Source organism: Microtus ochrogaster, chromosome 6 (genome assembly GCF_000317375.1).
Source record: "Microtus ochrogaster isolate Prairie Vole_2 chromosome 6, MicOch1.0, whole genome shotgun sequence".
In the NCBI taxonomy this organism is placed as follows: Eukaryota; Metazoa; Chordata; class Mammalia; order Rodentia; family Cricetidae; genus Microtus; species Microtus ochrogaster.
The window spans coordinates 71,488,180-71,507,473 of record NC_022013.1 but is presented as its reverse complement, the minus strand read 5'-3'; the positions used below and the strand labels follow the sequence as shown (position 1 = coordinate 71,507,473).

The 19,294-nt window shown below is 42.3% G+C and overlaps 1 protein-coding gene across 2 annotated transcripts in view; it reads right to left on the bottom strand.

Annotated features, from left to right (window-relative positions):
- Window positions 1-15,305, bottom strand: part of Eprs (glutamyl-prolyl-tRNA synthetase) — a 67,544-nt gene extending 52,239 nt beyond the window's left edge. For both annotated transcript variants that reach the window (XM_013346951.2, XM_005348837.3), the window contains exons 1-6: window positions 15,126-15,305; window positions 11,061-11,145; window positions 8,785-8,884; window positions 6,247-6,403; window positions 4,228-4,367; window positions 3,252-3,346 (exon numbers count right to left, since the gene is read on the bottom strand). In XM_013346951.2, the coding sequence (XP_013202405.1) occupies window positions 3,252-3,346; window positions 4,228-4,367; window positions 6,247-6,403; window positions 8,785-8,884; window positions 11,061-11,145; window positions 15,126-15,171 (623 nt within the window). In that variant the 5' untranslated portion in view covers window positions 15,172-15,305. The remainder of the gene's footprint in view (window positions 1-3,251; window positions 3,347-4,227; window positions 4,368-6,246; window positions 6,404-8,784; window positions 8,885-11,060; window positions 11,146-15,125) is intronic.
- Between the last annotated feature and the right edge of the window lie 3,989 nt (window positions 15,306-19,294).

Sequence of the window (19,294 nt, the reverse complement as noted above, 5' to 3'; positions counted from 1 at the left end):
CTACTATAACCACTGTCAAGAAGAGGAACGTAGGAAGAGGGCTCAGGGGGTAATGGCACCTGCTACCAAGCCTAACAAGTGCAGTCCGATTTCTAGTCCTCCAATGGTAGGAGAAAATCAACTCCTAAGCTGTCCACTGACCTCCACATGGGGCATATGTGTGTCTATATATACATACACACATGACAAATAACCTAATAAATATAAGGCTTCTATTTTTTTATTAACAATCAGTGATTACCTATAATTAGTTACTATGCTAGCTTTATTTACAACACTTGAAGGTAGATCTTCTGCATATGGGGTTGACAGGAAAAAATTCTTACAGTTTAAAGACATGTGTGACTCTGAAACCGTATATGCAGTCCTAAGAATACAAATCTCAGGAAAACAACCAGGACTCTTAAACTAGTCATAAGATTAACCTTCCCAAAAGAAAACTGACATCAAATCAGCTCTAAAAATAAATTTACAATACATACTTGGCAGTGAGCTGCATTACATTCTGCCATACAACACACACACAGGGGCGGGGAGGATAATTTTTAGTTACGAGGGCTCTAGAAACAGATGGCAGCGACTTAGGTCTGGCACATTATCAGTACATGTTGTGAGTCAGCTTCTGAAACCATGTGTAAAATAGTAACAGTGCCTTTGCTCAGAGTTGTGATTTATGGGCTACCATATGTAAACACGTGGTAGTGTTACAATAGGTATCATGTAAGTGTGACAACACACATCTGAAAGTGCAAACACTTGGGAGGCAGAAGCAGGAAGGCTATGAGTTCAGGACTAGCCTTGTCTACACAGTAAGCACCAACTCAGCCAGGGCACACATAGCACAACCCTCTCTCACAACACTGGAAAAGGGCTAGGAGCACAGCTCAGCTGGGAGTGCTTGCCTAGCATGCATGAAGCCCTGCTCAAAATGAGTACAGCGAGCGACACAAACCTATCACTCTAGAAGAAAAGGCAGGAGCGTCAGGAATTTGAGGTCACCCTAGCAACAGTTTAGTTCAAAAGCAGTCTGAGGGTAGCTTGGGATACATGAGGACTTTGTCTGAAAGCAAAATAAAACTTCAGACAAACAAAAGGCAAAGAGGCAAAGTCAAGTCTTCTGGTTTTCATGCACACGGAAAAGAAATTAAAGTTTTTTTTAACAGCATGTGGGGATGTAATCAAAAGCAAGAAATCTAATCAAGACAAGATGCTGGGTTATACTCCCAACTCCTCTATTGTAACAGAGCAAGGCCTCTGAAACTACAAACACTGAAATATGAGAAACTCACAATTTTAATAAATGACAATGGTGGGGGAAAAAGGATAAATGGCACAATTATAAATATTATTTTAAAAATACCATTTAATAAGTCATCAAAGTCAGTACTCAAAAGGACAACTGTGATCTCACAGTACACAATAACAAAACTCAGGGCTCTAGAATGTACGTGGAAACTGAACCATGTAAGGTGTCATTTGTGACAAATTTTACTTTGTCAATTAATCACTCACTGATCAAGTCTGTAGATTTTTTTTTAGTTGCTATTTCTCTTTCATTTCGTTTTTTTTTTTTTTTAAATAGTTTTAAGAGCTGGACATGGCTCAGTGGTTAAGAACACTTGCTGCTCTTGCAGAGGACCCAAGTTCAATTCCTGGCACTCACACTGCCTCGAGCTCCTGCATGCACAGGGTGAACAAATACAGACAAGCACATACTGACAAACACATGTAGTGTTTAAAACATTTAAAATATGAAATAAAATTTATTTTTATGTATATGGGTGTTTTGCAGCAAAGTATGTCTATGTGCTGGTGCCTGCAGAGTCAGATGAGGACATTAGGACATTGGCTCTCCTGAAACTGGAGTTCCAGTCAGTCTTGAGCTGCCAGGCAGGTGCTGGGAAGTGAATCTGGGTCCTCTGGCAAAGCAGCCAGGGCTATTAACCTGTGAGCCATCTGTGTAGGCCCTTTCATTTTCTTCTATCTAGAACTCAGTTCAAAATCTGAAATGACAAACTCAGAATAGTTAAAAACATAAAGTGGAATTCTGCCTGGGCTTCAAGGCATAGGCCTGTAACCCCAGCACTCAGAAGAAGATTAGGAGTGCTACATAATGAGTTCAAGGAACTGTGGCTACATCAGAACTGGTCTCACCACCACCCCACTATCCCAAAATGCAGAATCTCAAAGTGCAATTAGTGACAAGACGATGATTAAAAAATTATTAAACAGGGCTGGAGAGATGGCTCAGAGGTTAAAAGCACTGGCTGCTCTTCCAGGACCTGAATTCAAGTCCCAACAACCACATGGTGGCTCACAACCATCCATGATGAGATCTGGTGCTCTCTTCTGGCACTCAGGCATACATGCAGACAGAATGCTATATTCATAATAAATCTTTAAAAAAAAAAAAAGAACTATTGAACAGAAAATGGAAAGAAAAGTTGTGATCTGCCAGTAAGGTAAGATTTGACTACAAAATACAAGATCTGAAATTAAATTCAGGAAGTACAAACATCTCATTCACAAAATGACAGTGCAATGCTCTCCTAAGACTAAACTCCTGAGGGAGGCTGCTCCAGGAGAGTCACTTCTGTACTAGGACCTTTGGAAGGGTTCTATCACAGGCCCAACTAGAGAACAGAATGACAGACATGTTAAGGCAAAAGAATCCACTCAGTCTGAGGAGATGCAGGGCAGGATCTGTGGGCTCTTATGAGTTAGTCAAATACTGTTTTCTGTGCATGTCAAGAGTTAATAGGTTTGGGAAACCTGCAAATTTATGGAAGTTTCTAAAAACGTTTTCCAAAACTGCCCTACTTTTATTTTAGAAAAATAAATATTACTTAACATCTGCTATAAATAGAAAAGACTGAGTAAGTTTAAATACAAATCCTTACTGAAAAAAGGCTGCAAAAATCTCAAAATACAAGCAAAACCTAAGCTTTTCTACATATGAATACTTTCTTATTTATATTTAAAATTTTCTATTTATGGGTATTTTCTTATTTGTTTTTAAAATTCTAAAATAAAACTTAGATGTTGTCTCTCCTACTGCCTTAATGAACTAAAACTACAAATTAACAAAGCTGTAAGTAATTAAACTACAAATTAACATAGGCTGTAAATAATTAAATGAGGCTTTTAGGTTTATCCCCCCTTAACCTCTGGATGAGCACAGAAACAGAGTCCTTGGAGCTGCAGAGCCTCTGCACTAAGCACTGGGCTGCAAGCAGGTGGCGTTTCCTTACCCACTGGCCTCTGGAGGGAATCTGACGGTCACCTTCCCCATCTCTGCACCCGGAAGCTCAACGAATTTGCCAACATCTTGTTTTTTGTCGGGTGCCTAAAAAACAAACCATACACAGCAAAAGCTTCCATGGCTATATGTTTATGAATACATTCATTTACAAAATGGTCATAAGGAGGGTAACAACTAGATCACCCTTACACTTTAGAGGTTCAAGCTCCAGTGAGGAGCAGGAATGAAGCCAGATGGCACTTAGCAGAGACACTGAAAAGATGGGAAGACCACCTCTGCTGCTTTGCTGGGTGTTGACAGAAACCACAAAGAGGCTCTTCAAAACCTGGATTCGACTCAATGCTCAAGATGAGCGAAGATTTAAGATGAAGGAGGAAGTACAGTTGTAAAGCAGGTAACTGGGGACATCACTTTATAGTAGGACCGATCCCCAGTACCCAAAAAACAACGCATAAAATACAATTTTCATTAAATGAAAGAACATGCATCGGGGAAATAATCTTACAGGCATAAAGTTCAGGGCTTTATGTAGTTGAACAGTTAAAGGTATACAAAACTTAACAAAAATAGAATTTAAGTTGTTGTTTTTTTTTTAAATGGAAATAACCTTTGAATTTTTTTTTTCAAAGCAGTGCCATGGACCCAACACCAGGGCCCTTACCATGCCAGGCAAACACCCTGCCACTGGGCTGTATTTCAATCCCCAGAAAATAAGCTTTCTGTGAGAATAAGAATCTCTTCACAGATAGAGTTTCAGTTAGACTGAAACATCCGCACTTAGAAAAAAATTAAAGTCTGTGAAATGGTTCAGCTGGTAAAGACCTGCTACCAGCCTGAAGACGAGGAGGGTCCCTGGGACCCACAGTTCGGAAGAGACCTGACCTTGACCTGCATGCCACAGCACACGTGCACCTACAAGCACAATATAGAAAATGAATACAAAAACAACTTAAACACTTGCTTACCACTCTAGCTTTGTTTTCCGAAAAATCCCACTTGGTACCAACTGAGCGGAAGGCTTGCTGGGCTTCAAGAAAGCCAAACCAGCGTTTAACGTGGACCAGAGTTTTGTTCTGCTCCACCTGTTCCTGCCATGCAGCATTTCCTATTAGTGAACATAATTGTTTAAATCTTTAGTAAACTGGCAAATTATAAAGCACAGATCCCACCAGCTAACTTATGTGGATGAGATTGGTTTGTAGCTGTGCTTCTGCAATGCAACCCTCCGTTGAGTCTATTTTGCAGAACTCAGAAAATACATACTGTTTAGATCAAGGCCAGCTGTGGTGGTGCATGCCTACCATCCCAGCACTCAGGAGGCTAACACAGAAGGGTGGGTCACAAGCCCACAGCTGGGCCTACCTACTTCTACCTAAGAAATAAAACAAACAACTAAAACACTTTACAGTTGAATTCACTCAACTTCTCTAAGACTGGCTCCTGTCCTCCTCCCACCACACACTCAGAATTAAGACCAATACTTCAATTCACCGATCAACCAGAGAAAATATAAGCAAGGTCATCAAGAAGCAGTTAACTTCTACGTCATCAATGCAGAAACGGGGTTGCCAACCCATTCCCTCCCTACTTTGTAACGTTCTGTTAGTCTACAGAACCAGTGTTCGGCCTCATTTCAACTATTGATGATGTTACTCAAATAAGTCATAAATTCCTAATTCTGTCGGCCATTCATGCACCTTAAGCTTTTTACAGGTCCAAAGCTTCCATAAAACAGACCATCTACCTACATCATCTTAAGTAATCTTCAGGGATCTGTGTTTTCTCATATATTGTATACTTTTAAAAATTATGGCTCTTTATACAATCCAATAAGACGGTTTCTCTGTACAGTGCTGACTGTCCTGGAACTCACTATGTAGACCAGGCTGGCCTCAAACTCAGAAATCCACCTGCCTCTGCCTCCCAAGTGCTGAGACGAAAGGCATGCACCACCACTGCCCAGTCAAAATCACATTTTTAAAGATGGACTCTCCTTTGTCCTTCAGTGATCTCATTTCACGAAAGGCTATGCAACTTTACTCCAAAATTACCTCTGTATTTGCCTTCATGAAATCTGAAGTTTCAAACTCTTCCTTGCTACTGTAAGTGCAAGGATATAGATAGATAGATAGATAGATAGATAGATAGATAGATAGATAGATAGATAGATAGATAGATAGATAGATTTCATACATCATTTATACCTCATTAAGTTTTTCTTGTTTGGTTTTACAAGTTGTTTCCCAGGTTGATTGAACATTATCACATCTGTTGCAAGTTAATTATACAAGAGGAAAAAGGGACCCAACAAAGAGTAACACTCCAAATACCTCACTAATCTGCCCTTCACATTCCTACTGAGCAAAAAGATTTCCCGGGATGGAAACAAGCACTGGGAATGAAGCAGTTGCTAATATAAAAGTGCTAATAAGATGAGGGTCTCCTTAGTAGGAATGACAACAACCCCTAAGGAAGAGAGATGACTTCCAGGTTCAATAGAAGACCCTGTATCTCTGTGACCAGGAACAAGAAAGCCAGATTAACCGTCCTCAGTTACTGCCTACAGACACATACATAAAAGCAGTAATATGTCCACTTTTCACCTAGCAAAGAATTAAATGACCAAAAAAAAAGAAGGTTACTTAGGCACAGTAAGTGATGTATCCCTATAGTCCTAGCCACTTGGCAGATGGAGGCAGGAAGGTTGCTTGAGCCTAAGAGTTTGAGACTAGTCCCATCTCAAAATCAAAATCAATCCCCTCCCCACCCCTGACCACTGAACAACAAAAGAAGTATTAAAAAAAAAAAAAAAAAAAAAACCAAGTACTGGTGCACACCTTTAATTCCAGCACAGTAGAGGCAGTGAGTTCTAGGTCAACTGGGTCTACAGACAGCCAGGGTTATACAGTGAAACCCTGTTTTGAAAAACTGAAAAACAAAAACCCTAAAAGCCCCAGTATTTTAAGAGAACTTATTGATAATACCTTTTAGGGCGGCCCAAACACATAGATCCGCCAAGGTCAAGGAGTTTCCAACGAGGTAGGTTCTCAAAGACAGACAATGATTAAGCTCATTAAGTGCAGAAGTCAGCGCAGCACATGAAGACAGCTTTGTAGCACTGAACTCCAACCAGTGATCAATCTGAGAACACAGAAAAGAATGTAACCCAGAGTGCAGACTTCAAAACAAGATGACCACACAAAGAATGCTAGTTAATGGAAACAGACAAAACTTTTCTTAGCTGAAACTGTACAATTTATCATTACATGGTTCAGTTCTGGTTATCTGGGCTCTAACAATGCCACTTACATAAATCCCAGCTCTGCAGTTATTTCCCTATGATTTCTTTTTTGTTCTTCTTTTCTTACCAGGTACATGGAGGGTCACATCAGGAAAGAACAAGAAAAATACTTGATAACTAACAGCTGGAGGGACTAACTAATCTGAAGCTACCTAGACAAATTAATGCAACTGAAGAAATCTAAAAGTTAATCATTAAATTCATTTTATGCCCCGCATATAGACTCATGGCTGTAACCCAGCAGGGCAAGAGTATCAAGCCTAGACACCAGCTTGGGCTATAAGTGAGACCTTATTCAAAAATCCCAAAAAGAAAAGACATTATTTATTTCTGAACTGTGAGATTCACAAGCATTTGAACACACACAAGAGAAAGCCACACCTACAGAGTGGCACTGAAAGCTAATCCAACGTTGCTGTAATTAACCATTAACTTAAGAAAGAAAATGAGTTCCCAAATATGTGTGTGACCCAGTGCAATCTCTTAATTTTTCTGACCTGCTGTCTTATCTGTAATATGAAAGGTGAATGGCATGAGCTAGACAGTAAAACCCAACTATGAAATCCTAGGAAACCAGGAAGGTGAGGATAGCATTAAATAACCCCAAAATACACTTAAGTTTAGAGGGAGACAGTGAACTTTAAGAGTTGAAGTTTGCTCCTTTGTGGTGTTGGGGATCCCCAAAGCCCCATGCATGCCAGCATAAGCAGTCTACCCAAACTACACTTCCAGCTTATTTTTCTGAAAATAAACGTCTCCTGTAGGATATTTTAAATAAGGTGTTCACCATTGTTTGTCTTATTGAAAGTTTATAAACTCTGTGTGTGTATCCGGGGGTCTCGTAGTATATCCTTTCACCATTAACAACATGGGCAGCTCTTCCACTGAAAGAACCATCTGTTAAAGTTAACATAGCATCCTGTAAGGGATCTTTTGCTACATTATGGAAAAATAAAGGAATATAGTTGTGCAAATTGAAGCAACGATCAGCTGGAAAAAGATTATTAATCTGGCCTTCGAATTGAGCAAACGCTATTTTGAAATAACCCAATCAATTTGTTGCTTAGTATAAGGAACATTGGTCATAGCTGGTTCTCTGCGAAAATATCTCCTAGATTTCATCCTGCTCTTCTGTGCTAAGCAAGCTACTACTTTAAAATAAGGGTTTAATGCCTTAACTGGCAAAACAAGAAGGTGCAGCCACAGAAGCAGACTGTTTTGCCATCAAACTGCTGCAGGAGTAAGTAGTAAGTTTTGTAGGTAATATCACACTTGCCAAGGATGGTCATAATCAATATAATGTACTTGCTGCTTCTGTATAGCATACTCTACCTGCATGAGTGCCTGTCTGGCAACTTCTGCTAAGCTGTCTGCTGGAATTTGGATCACTGCTCCCTTTAAGAATTTTACTTAGTGGCTCAAGGTCTCCTGTAGGATATTTTAAATAAGGTTTTCACCATTGTTTGTCTTATTGAAAGTTTATAAACTATCTTTCTTTTAATCCAAATTGCAAGTCTGCCTAGCTGACAGGCTTAACATGTTCATTTACATTTTCACAGACACTTGACTGGCCTGAAGCTGCAGTTTCCTTTTTGTAGCTTGGCTGTCAGGTCAGGCTAGGCCTGCAGCTGAAGCTGGGCCGCTCCGCCATTGTAGTGGCTCTGAGACTGCCACATGAAACCACAAGCTTAGGCTGGTACAGATACGCCAATTTTTACTATCCTTGCTTTTTCTTTTTCTTTCAAATCTTGTATTCACAAAATTAGGAGAATTAATTGCTGAATCCTTCCTCTCCTCTGTTAAAAGCCATAGATTTCTCCATTAAGGCTCCTTGGCTTGTGGACCAATTAGCCTCTAGCATCTCCACTGCCCTGCTCTGGATGCTGAGTGGGGAAGCTATAGCTCTTTAAACTCTTTTGTCTCTTGCAATGGTAGACACAGGATACATTCAGGAGTCTGAGGCAGAAGATTCACAAGTTCTAGGCCCGCAAAAGACACAGCAAGGTGACAGGCTAGCCTGGACTACGTAGAAAGACCGGGTCTCTGTTTTTAAAAGCAAGCCAACCAGGAACATTCCATATCTTTAACCTATGGCTAAGTTCTGTTCAAACCCTCGTGAGGACTAATGTCACTTGTCAATGCACAGCAGGACAAAACTATTCCCAAACACCAGAAAGCACAAGACAAAACATGTACAAGGAAAAAAATATTCCGGGCTTACCTCAGTGTGTTCCATCAGGTTAGTACCATAGAGCCCAGATGTAGCTGCAACTCTAGCCAAGTAGCGCAGTATTGAATTGATGTCAGTGAACACCACACTCCTAGAATTTAAACATTAAATATCACAGCTGCTTAAGAGTCATGAAGCAATGGGAAAAGGAAACTCTAAGATATCTACCATATTCTCTTTTCTATTGTATTTTCAATGTCATTGGCCCCCATAATCTCATAGGGAGTGGCACTATTAGGAGGTACGGCTTGTTGGAGGAAGTGTGTCACTGAGAGGGCAGGCTTTAAGATCTCTTTACTTCCTGTTGCCTCCATGATGTAGGACACTCCGCTGCTACTCCAGCACCATGCCTGCCTGCACACCACCATGTCAGCACCATGATGATAATGGACTGACCTCTGAAGTGTAAGCAGCCTGTACTACGGGACTGTTTGTGGTCCGGGAAAAGGGCCTGAGAATTTAAACACATAAAGACACACAGAGACAAGGGTCATCCTTGAATTAAGAGTGCTCCCTTTGGGGGCTGGAGAGATGGCTCAGTGGTTAAGAGCATTGGTTGTTCTTCCAGAGGTCCTGAGTTCAATTCCCAGCAACCACATGATGGCTCACAATCGTCTGTAATGAGATCTAGTGCCCTCTTCTGGTGTGCAGGTGTATGTGCAGACAGAACACTATATACATAATAAATAAATAAATAAGTGCAGGCTGGACACTACAGGCGTAATACCGTAGTACACATAGAGTAGTACGGAAGTTACATGCCAGGCTTGCTTTGTTTTTTGAGATAGGCTCCCGCACATCCTGGGATATAAGATAGTGTTGAACTCAAGATCTTCAGTATAGACGGTACCTTACCACCATACTTACCCTCCTCACTTAGTAACAGTTTCTTATCAGAAACTTAATCAGTATCTATTTCTTATCTGTGGTGATAAAAATGTAACTGGGATTTAGAAGAGTAATTTAAAATAAAGAATGCAAAAAAGCCAAGGATATACCACTATAAGAAACCTGGCCTTATCAACTTTCAAGAGAAGAAAGCACATCAAACCCTACCAAATAATATCAAAGCCAGAGAGTGGTGTGCCCCCACAGACAAGCTACTCAGAAACCTGAGCAGAGCCGGGAGGTGGTGGCACATGCCTTTAATCCCAGCGCAAGTACTTGGGAGGCAGAGGCAGGCAAATCTCCGTGAGTTTGAGGCCAGACTGGTCTATAGAGTTCTAAGACATCCAGGGCTGTTACACAGAGAAACTCTATCTCCAAAAACAAACAAAAAAAAGGAAAAAATAATAATTCCTTAAGACACAAAACCATAAAGAAAAAGAGAGAATAATAGCAAGAAAATTTCAGAAGGCAGGAAAAAAAAACCTTCTAAGACCCATAAAAACAGAATCTTTAGTGATAAAATTGAACAGTAAGCAGATTTACATTTTTGAACATGAGAGAAAACTTGGCTGGAGAGGGATTGCTGAAAGCAAGCTTAAGAATAATTTAGGAACACAGCCACCCAAGAAGCTCTTCCCACTAGGCCATCCCTACTGCCCTCCTTCTAGAAGAGCACTACGTGGAGGCTCCTGCTCATCCCCTCAGCACCAGGACCACTGAGAGTTCAAGGTCAGTCGGGGTTACCGAGAGACATCTCACCCTGCCCACTCCATCTCATCCCCAAGTAAGTGGAGATTCCTTCTCTAACCAATAAAATATAAAGTCTTTGGATAATCTCATCAACCCAAGGAAGAAAGCCAGCGGGGTTCTGACGTCATGTTCATCAAATGATCAGCTGAGAGCATCGCTGATGCAGCTCACGGTGATGGGACCGACCCTGAGACCATCAATCTCCCTCTCAGATCAAAAGGGCCTCGGGGTCTAACCTGATATTTGAAAAAAAGTCTTTATTTATTTTGTGGTGCTGAGGAAGGAACTAAGGCCCTCACACAAATATGAACACATTTACCACTTAGCTATACCCCAGCCCCAGTTTCCCCCTTTATCTTCAAGGACAGTATCAGCCTGGCATGGTAGTACAGACCTGTAATTTCAGCTCTCAGAATGCTGAGCAAGGAGGACCTTTAGCCTTAACAGGCATGCACTTACAGGAGCACATGAATGCGCACACACACACACACACACACACACACACACACACACACGATAAAACATCTTTCTAGGAACAATCCACCTAACCAGCAAGTAAAATAATTCAGCCGAGCTGCACACATTTAAATGCTGTTCAGAACCGAAAGGACACACAAATAAGCACTTACTCAGAAACACGAAGAAGATTCTCTTTCCCTTCTTCCACAGAAATGCTGACATCACCTTTCACATGTTCCACTGCCAGCAGAGCTTCTAAAAATGACAGCATCAAAGATTTATTTCTCTTCAAAAACAAGGTAGTATTTATAACCTGAGTCACAGAGCAATAAGGATAAGTCAACAATACAACATTCAGTCCTACAGGGTGTGACACCGCTACCCCACACACAGTAAAATCTAACCTTGGGGTCTTAGAAAAGTATCAAATCAGAATCTGTTGTTAGTACAGCTCAATTGCTTGTATCTGTACCCGGCCTTCCAGCTAGTGACACTAAAATCATTCCTTTCCTCCCCTGGAAGAGGGGAGGAAAGAATAGTGGCTTCTGTATTTGAATACTATATGCTATGCATTACGCTGAATGCTTAACAGTCACACAACTTTAATCTCTTTACCAATCTCAAGAGGTGATACCCATTTACAGGAAGGAAGCTGAGGCTGGTGGAGGCTAATTGGCCAGCCCAGAGCGCTTGGCTAAAAACACAAAGGAGTCAGCATTTGAACATCCTTCAGGTGTTCAGATCTCAAATTCTATAACACCTTGTAACACTGTCTTTCAGCACCTAACACAGAGTGAACCCATCAGTCCTCTACCCCTTTATTTGGTTATTAAGATGGACAGCTGGCAGATACTCATTTCTATGTAAATACTATGTTCCATGGAAGCAGGGCCCTAACAAGGAAAGCACAACAACCGTGCAAGTCTTCTTATAATAGAAAGCAAGTGTGCTGGTTTGTCTGTCTCGCTCTGTAGTTATGTGGACTGTGGTTTCCACGTCAGTGCCCTGTTAAAACTTAGGTTGAAATTAGGTTGCCCTGGTTACAGTATTAAGAAATGGGATCTGTAGAGTCAAGCATGATGCCTGTATTCCCAGCACTCTGGAGGCTGAGGCAGGAACATCAAGAGTTCAAGACTAGCCTGGGATAACACAAGAAGATCATTTCTGACTGGAGACACAGCTCAGCAGCACAAGGCCTACTGGGCATGCCTGAGGCCCTAGGTTCAATAACCAGAAAAGGATTAAAAGGGAGTAGAGCCTTCTAGGGAAAGACTAAGACACTGATGCAGGTTTGTGCCATCTCAAGCACTCTCCCCTTTCCTCAAGGATCTATGACAGCAAGACTACGAAGTGACCCACTGCTCTTGGATTGTCCATCATCCAGAGTTGTGAGCCAGTAAATTTCTGCCCATTACAATTACCCTCTCTGTGGTACTCTCTTATAGTTGCACAAAGCAGACTAAAACAGCAAGGGATTTCTCAAAAGGTAACAAACTTCCAGGGGAATCCAAGTAAATACGATACATTTTTAGCACATCCATAATGGAACCCTGCCTAGCATATAAAAAGAATGAACTACTGTTACAGGCAACACAATTAGTCACAAAAGCACTACCCTGTCTATAAAAAGATATATATGGTATGAGTCAGTGGATACGAAATCCTAAAAGCAAAAACAAAATAACAAAAATCAGGTCAGTGGCACTAGCTGTCAGGGAGAGAATTTTCTATAATGGAAATATTTGACATTATGGAGGTTTATATACCACATGTCTGTACACATATACCATCGTATACTAAAACATACAACTAATATTGGTGAACTTAGATATACGCAAGTGCTAAATCGACTAATTATAAATACAAAATTAAATACTTCACATGTTACGAATTTAACATGAGAAAAGTGCTGACACACATAAAAGAAAGCATCGAGCCGGAAGGTCACCCCCAGAGGCACATCTTCATAACCAAGTCAGGCAGGAAGCAACAATGGAAGTGTAGGCAAAGAGAGGCGTGAGCACGGCTCCCAGCTCCCTCCATTAAAATGCCTTTGGTTGAAAGGGAAAGCTCTGCTTGGGGAAAACTGGCAGGCAGCATTTTAGGTGATCAAGACTGGAATGGGAAAATTAAATTCACACACCAACTGATGAGCTGCAATGCAGAACAGGAATACTTACGCCACCCTTGCCCGGGATGGAAGCATCTGACAACCCAATTAAGGGAAACTTAAGTAAGAGGTTTGTCATCTTCAGAAGTCAAAGCTATTAAAACCAAGGAAAGGCTAGTAAATCACTCCACGTTGAAAGAAACCGGGCAAACAGGACATAAAGAGAGTAACAAAGTATGGTCATCTTTAGTTGGTGGGTTCTGTTGGAACAATTAGCTTCACAATGGAGCTGGTGCATTAGGCAGCAGAATTCTATCCGTTCCTGTATGGTTAGGTAGAGAGATCAAGTGGATGTAGATGAAGATGAAGTATTCTGGGCGTAGAAGCATCAAATATGCTGTCTGCTCTTAAGTAGGAGGGGGGAAAAGTTCTGTCCTATGCATGCATCTTTAAGCTTGAATGTACTTTAACACACACAAAAATTACATGTGAAAGACATAAAATCCTAAGAATTGGGGGCTGGAGAGATGGCTTAGTAGTTAAAAGACTGGCTGCTCTTCCAGAAGAGGCTCAATTCCAGCACCCATACGGCAGCTCACAACTGTCTGTAACTCCAGTTCCAGGGGACCCACTACCCTCACACAGACATACATGCAGGCAAACACCACTGCACATAGCACATACAAATAAAAGTAAATAAATCCATTCTAAAAATCTTTATAATGCAATGTTTTTCCTACATAGTTAATCTAATTAAACCTAATTAAATTCAGAGATAAATCTGATTGAATAAGTCATTAAATTTTTAAGTGAAGAGAAAAAGATGTAAGCAGAAAATAATGTATGTTCTCTAATTGGCCTAGAGGTCAAAATGAAAACAAAATTTAAAACTCTCTTTCAGAATACCACCAGAATGTGGTTCCGAGTTCTAAAGACACAAACCTAGGGGTTCCCAGCGATTTTCAAGGCAGTTAAAAAAACAAAAAACAAAAACCCACAAACCAAAACAAACACTATAGCTTAGCTATGACCTAAGCATCTAAAATGTGAAAGAACTCTCCTGTAGCCTCATTTGATTCTGGCAACCAGCACTGGATAGGTTCCTCCTTCCTTAGGATAAAACAAAACAAGGAACCTGTGAAGTTTCTCTATAACCAGCAGTCAGGATTGAACGTAGGTCTCCAGGATTAACGAACGAGGAGGCCAACACCGGGGAGTGCGACAAAGAATCAAATCCACTTCCAGAGCTCATGGATTTCTGTCAAGTTAGTGTAAAGGCGACGGAACTAATACGCTAAAATACTACCATTTAAAAACATCTCAAGTGATTGCTACATTCTATTTTTAGGGCTGGGGAATGTAACTCAGAAGAGTTACAAGCAGACTGCCTGTCTAAATACAAAGCTTCCTGCACATTAGTACATGAATGTCTTTTCAACCGGAGAGGCTCACACCGCTGTCAAAGTTGAGCATTTAAGAAATTTTATCAGCCTCCATATGGCCAATGGTATTTAAAGGGCTGGGCTTCTAACATTAGGAAGCATTTCCGAGTCTACATCGCACACATCATGGTAAGATTATTTTGTGTAATTTCCCAAAGAAACAAAAAGAAGGAAATCCTAAACTACAGAGCAATAGCGTTAGCCACTTTGAAAAATCAATTCTGAATGGAACGTAAGATGACATTTACTCGGGGGGGTAGTAAGCCGGCCGACGGTATCTGTCCGCGCGTTCCTGCGACTTTCCGCAGTTACTCCCTGCAACCAGCAGCAAGTGCTGACAACAAAGTCTACCACGCTCCCTTCAGCTCGACAACGTGCGGGAAAGTGGGGCAAGTGAATCCAGAGCTCCCCTGAGAGGCGGGGAAGGGATGGGAGGCTCTGTTTAAAAGGACGTGACAAGCAGTCGGGATTTTAGTTCCACTTCGAAAGCCGACGGAGCCTCGCGTCTCCCCGCCAGCGCTCTCACCCGGGACGGCGGTGGGACTCGGGAGACGACGCCCTGCGTGGACAGAGGCCGGTCCCGGGGCGTGAGTCTCCCTCAGCGTGACCGCCGCCGCCGCCGCCGCACCTGCCCGCACCCGACGGCTGATGCAACCCGCGCACGTCGGCGGCGCGGCCCTTACCCAGCGGAGGGTCTCCTGCGTTCACCGTGAGGCACAGCGCCGCCATCTCCAGGGGCTGCGGTTTTACTCGTCAGGCCGCCTTGCCGGCACACGAAACACCAGGTTGGACTAGAAGCAAAAGAGCTGCAACGTGGGCCGGCGCCCAAAGCCACCGCAGCCTTCGCCCCGCCCCCAGGCCGCGACCACTAGTGTCACCGCGTACAGCCTGCACGTCATAAACAAGCGCCCACCGAAGCAGCTTTCGCTCCGCCCCACTCCCCCGCCACGACTGCAGGGGGCTGGGTGCACGACTTTGTGCGTCATCACAGCGCACCCCACCCCGCTTTAACCTACGTTTAGTCGCCGGCCCGCGAGCGCGACCGTCATGGCAGGCGCTGCTGTTCGTCATCACTGTGCGCCGGCTCCACCTTGAACAGCAGGCTCCAGGGGTCTTCCCGTCGCCCTTTGGCAGCGGGTCGGGACCCACGTGAGCTGCCACGCAGCTGATGAAAAGGACTTTACGACACTTCATCAAGCGAGGGAAGCCGGGGAAAGAGACGAGGTTGTCCTGGGACGGTGCCGCATCTCCCAGACTGTTACAGATGGACTCTTGTGTACACCGAAGAGAAAGCCCTGGAAGAACACGCACAAAGTCGACGAGTTACAGTGAGGATAGAGGAGCTTCGGTTTCTTCTTTTTTCTCCAAAAGAAAATATTTTGTGGAATTACTTGGAAGCAGGGCGTGTGGTGCAAGGCTAATCCCAGCACCTAAGAGGCGGGGTAGAAAGAGAATTATGGAGATAAGGGAGAAAAAGGAGCCTCTCGTCGTTCTTGTCTTCCCTGAGAATCAATAATTCCCCCAGTTAACATCAGTAGTGAAGGCTCTACCATCGACAGCATTTCTTTTATATAGAAGTATCTTCGAATAAGAATGTTAAAATAAACCATGAAGGCTCTACCCTCGACAGCATTTCTTTTATATAGAAGTATCTTCGAATAAGAATGTTAAAATAAATCAATCGGTGGTGGTGTACGTCTTTAATCCCAGCACTCGGGAGGCAGAGGCAGGCAGATCTACAAGAACTAGTTCCAAGACGGGCTCCAAAGTTATAGAGAAACCCTGTCTCGTAAAAAAAAAAAAATAGCATTAGCATACATGAAAACAAGCAAATGGTCAAACATCCTGAAGGGTTGTCTGTAAACCAGTAGTAGTAACCTGTAATCCTAGCACTTATCCTCTGAGGCCAGAGGATTGCCAGAAGTTCAGTTCAAGGTCATTTGAGCTATTCAATAAACAGTATTTAAGGAAAGAAGTGTGTTTAAAAAAAAAAACTAGAGTTCTTTACGTATTTAAAAACAATGGTTAAGCCAAGTGTGTTGATTAAGACAGATCTCAGGTTTCAAGCCAATCTGTCCTATACAGAACTTCCAGATCAACCCTTACAATAGACAGATTAGACATTAATTCTGCCTCAGATGAACAAACCAACAAAAATAACTACAATAATGGTTAAAAGACTTACAAAGGGTTCCAAGAAATACTTCTGGGCTTGGAGTTATGTCTAGTATCTCAAGGATAGAACCCTGAATAGATTCTCAGATGCAAAATCAAGACCATACTGCTGCCCTAATTTGTCTTGTTATGGAGTGTACTATGTAAACATTTTTAAGAATTTTCTAATTCAAATTCGCTGTGATAGATGTGTTTGCCCAGGGCATTTTCCCAAGATTGAAGTTCAAGAGGCAGGACTGATTTGAGAAACCAGTACATATCTACCCTTACTTTACAGTAACCACACCAATATGTCTGTATTTTCATTAGGGATACTTAAGCTTTTCATGCAACTATAGGGCAGTTATTTCTTTGGGTCCCTGCCTCTGGACCACTACCAAGGTGGCTACATTTATAGACAACCGTTCTACAGAGTCGGCAAGGTACCTATTACTACAATGGAATGAAGGAGAACATGAGCCAGTACATTTAATGCCATTTGATCCCTTCTGGATTTATTTCTGCCTTTGACTCTCCCTTGCTCTGGAGTCAAACTCTTCTATAATTATCTTGGGAAAATTGGACCAAAGACAGGGACTTAGTAAATAAAATTACAGGATTCCATTATTTTGGACTAAGTTCCAGCACTAGATTCCAGTAGATCTGGTTCAAAATCAAAAGGGATCACTTCTGCTGAAGTTCCCTGTCACGTGCTAAAGGAAGCAGTTTATCCGACCTAAGAGATCAGAATTACCTATCTGCCAAATTTCCCTAACAGACCATTTGGTTAGTCTGGTCCTGAGGTCTCCTTGATTTAATACTTACAAAAAGACCCTTGAAATAACCTGATGCTAATTCATCACTTAACTTTCTACCAACATGTTTTCACCCTCCAGAGTACTGGGATGACGGGATTGCATAACACACAACTCTCATCAAAGACTCTCCCCATGTAGTCCAGGCTCACCTGGACCCTGTGGTGCTGCTGACTCAGCCTCCAAGTGCTGTGACTACAGACCATGCTCAGCTTCATTTTGGTATTTTTAGAACCATAAAACAGTACTTAGCCTACCCCAGCCTCAGTTTATAATACTTCCTCCTACTCATTTTACTATAACCATAGTGGTTTGCTTTGTTTTCTTTCTCTTAGAGAGGTGCCTGCTATTCCCATAAAAAACCTTAGCTTGTAGCATGGCCCAATTCCTTGCTCTTAACCTCAGATATCACTTTCCCAGAAAGATATACAACCTTCATCTAGATTTTAGAGAAAACTCCCTTCCACCCTTCCCACCTCACTTGCTTTCTACCACCTTCCAAATCAGTATTTCTTCCTCAGAACTTAACACAGTAAGGAATAACTTACAAAGGAACAGACTTCTGGCTAGTGCCATGGCCGCTGTTGAATGGACAGGATCTGTATGAAGTGATTAACCTACAGTGAATGCTGCATTAATATTTGTTTGAGAACACATAGTCTTCTGGGGTTACATTAAATGTTTGAGCATGGATATAATATATAATCACAGCTGATGCTGGACAAGGAAGATGCCAGGACATTAAGAGCATCACATACCATGATAAAGAATCTAAAGTTTATTCTGAAGGCAAAAGCAAAATCAGGCAGACTTTGAATATGGAAGGCTTGGCTTTTTTTTAATATTTATTTATTATGCATACAATATTCTGTCTGTGTATATGTCTGCAGGCCAGAAGAGGGCACCAGACCTCATTATAGATGGTTGTGAGCCACCATGTGGTTGTCGGGAATTGAACTCAGGACCTTTGGAAGAGCAGGCAATGCTCTTAACCACTGAGACATCTCTCCAGCCCTTGGCTTTTTTTTTTTTTAAAGTTTTTTAAAAATTTATTTAACTTTATTTTATGTGCATTGGTACAAAGGTGTCCAACCCCCTGGAACTGGAGTTACAGTTGTGAACTGCCATGTAGAGCTGGAAATGAAATCCTGGTCCTCCAGGCAATGGTGACACACACCTTTAATCCCAGCACTTGGGAGGCAGCGGCAGGCAAGGCCAGCCTGCTCTACAGAGCCAGTGCCAGGACAACTAGGGCAACACAGAGAAGCTATCATGGGGGGAAAAAACAAAAACAAAACAAACCCTGGACCTCTGGAAGAGCAGCCAGAGCTATTCACCACTGAGCCATCTCTCCGGCCCCCAGACTTGAGTATTTTAAAAGTGCCTGGAGGTGGAGGTGGTCACAGTCAACTTGCAGCCAGGCAGAGAGCAGTCAGGAAGCTCCTGCAGTGACTTAAACAAAAATGGGCTAAAAGTCTCTAAGTAAATGCAGGAAGATGGAGGACCTCCTCAACCCCACCAAGTATCTCTTTTGGATGAGTCGGGTTTTCATATCAGAGCCTGCAGAGAATGGGTTATGTCCCAGCAGTGAGGTGCCCCCCTTCCCCGGATCCCAGGGTCTGATGCATGCTAGGGAAACTACCACTCAACTACAGCCCCAGACCTTTGAAGTGTTACTTAGGGGGTGGCGCTGGAGAAATGGCTCAGAAGTTAAGAACAGTAGCTGCTCTCACTGAGAATTCGTTTGATTCCTAGAAACTATGTACATGGTAGCTCACAACCATCTGTACTTCAGTTCCAGGGTGTCTTAGTGAGGGTTTTCATGGCTGTGATAAAACAGCATGACCAAGCCGGGCGGTGGTGGCGCACGCCTTTAATCCCAG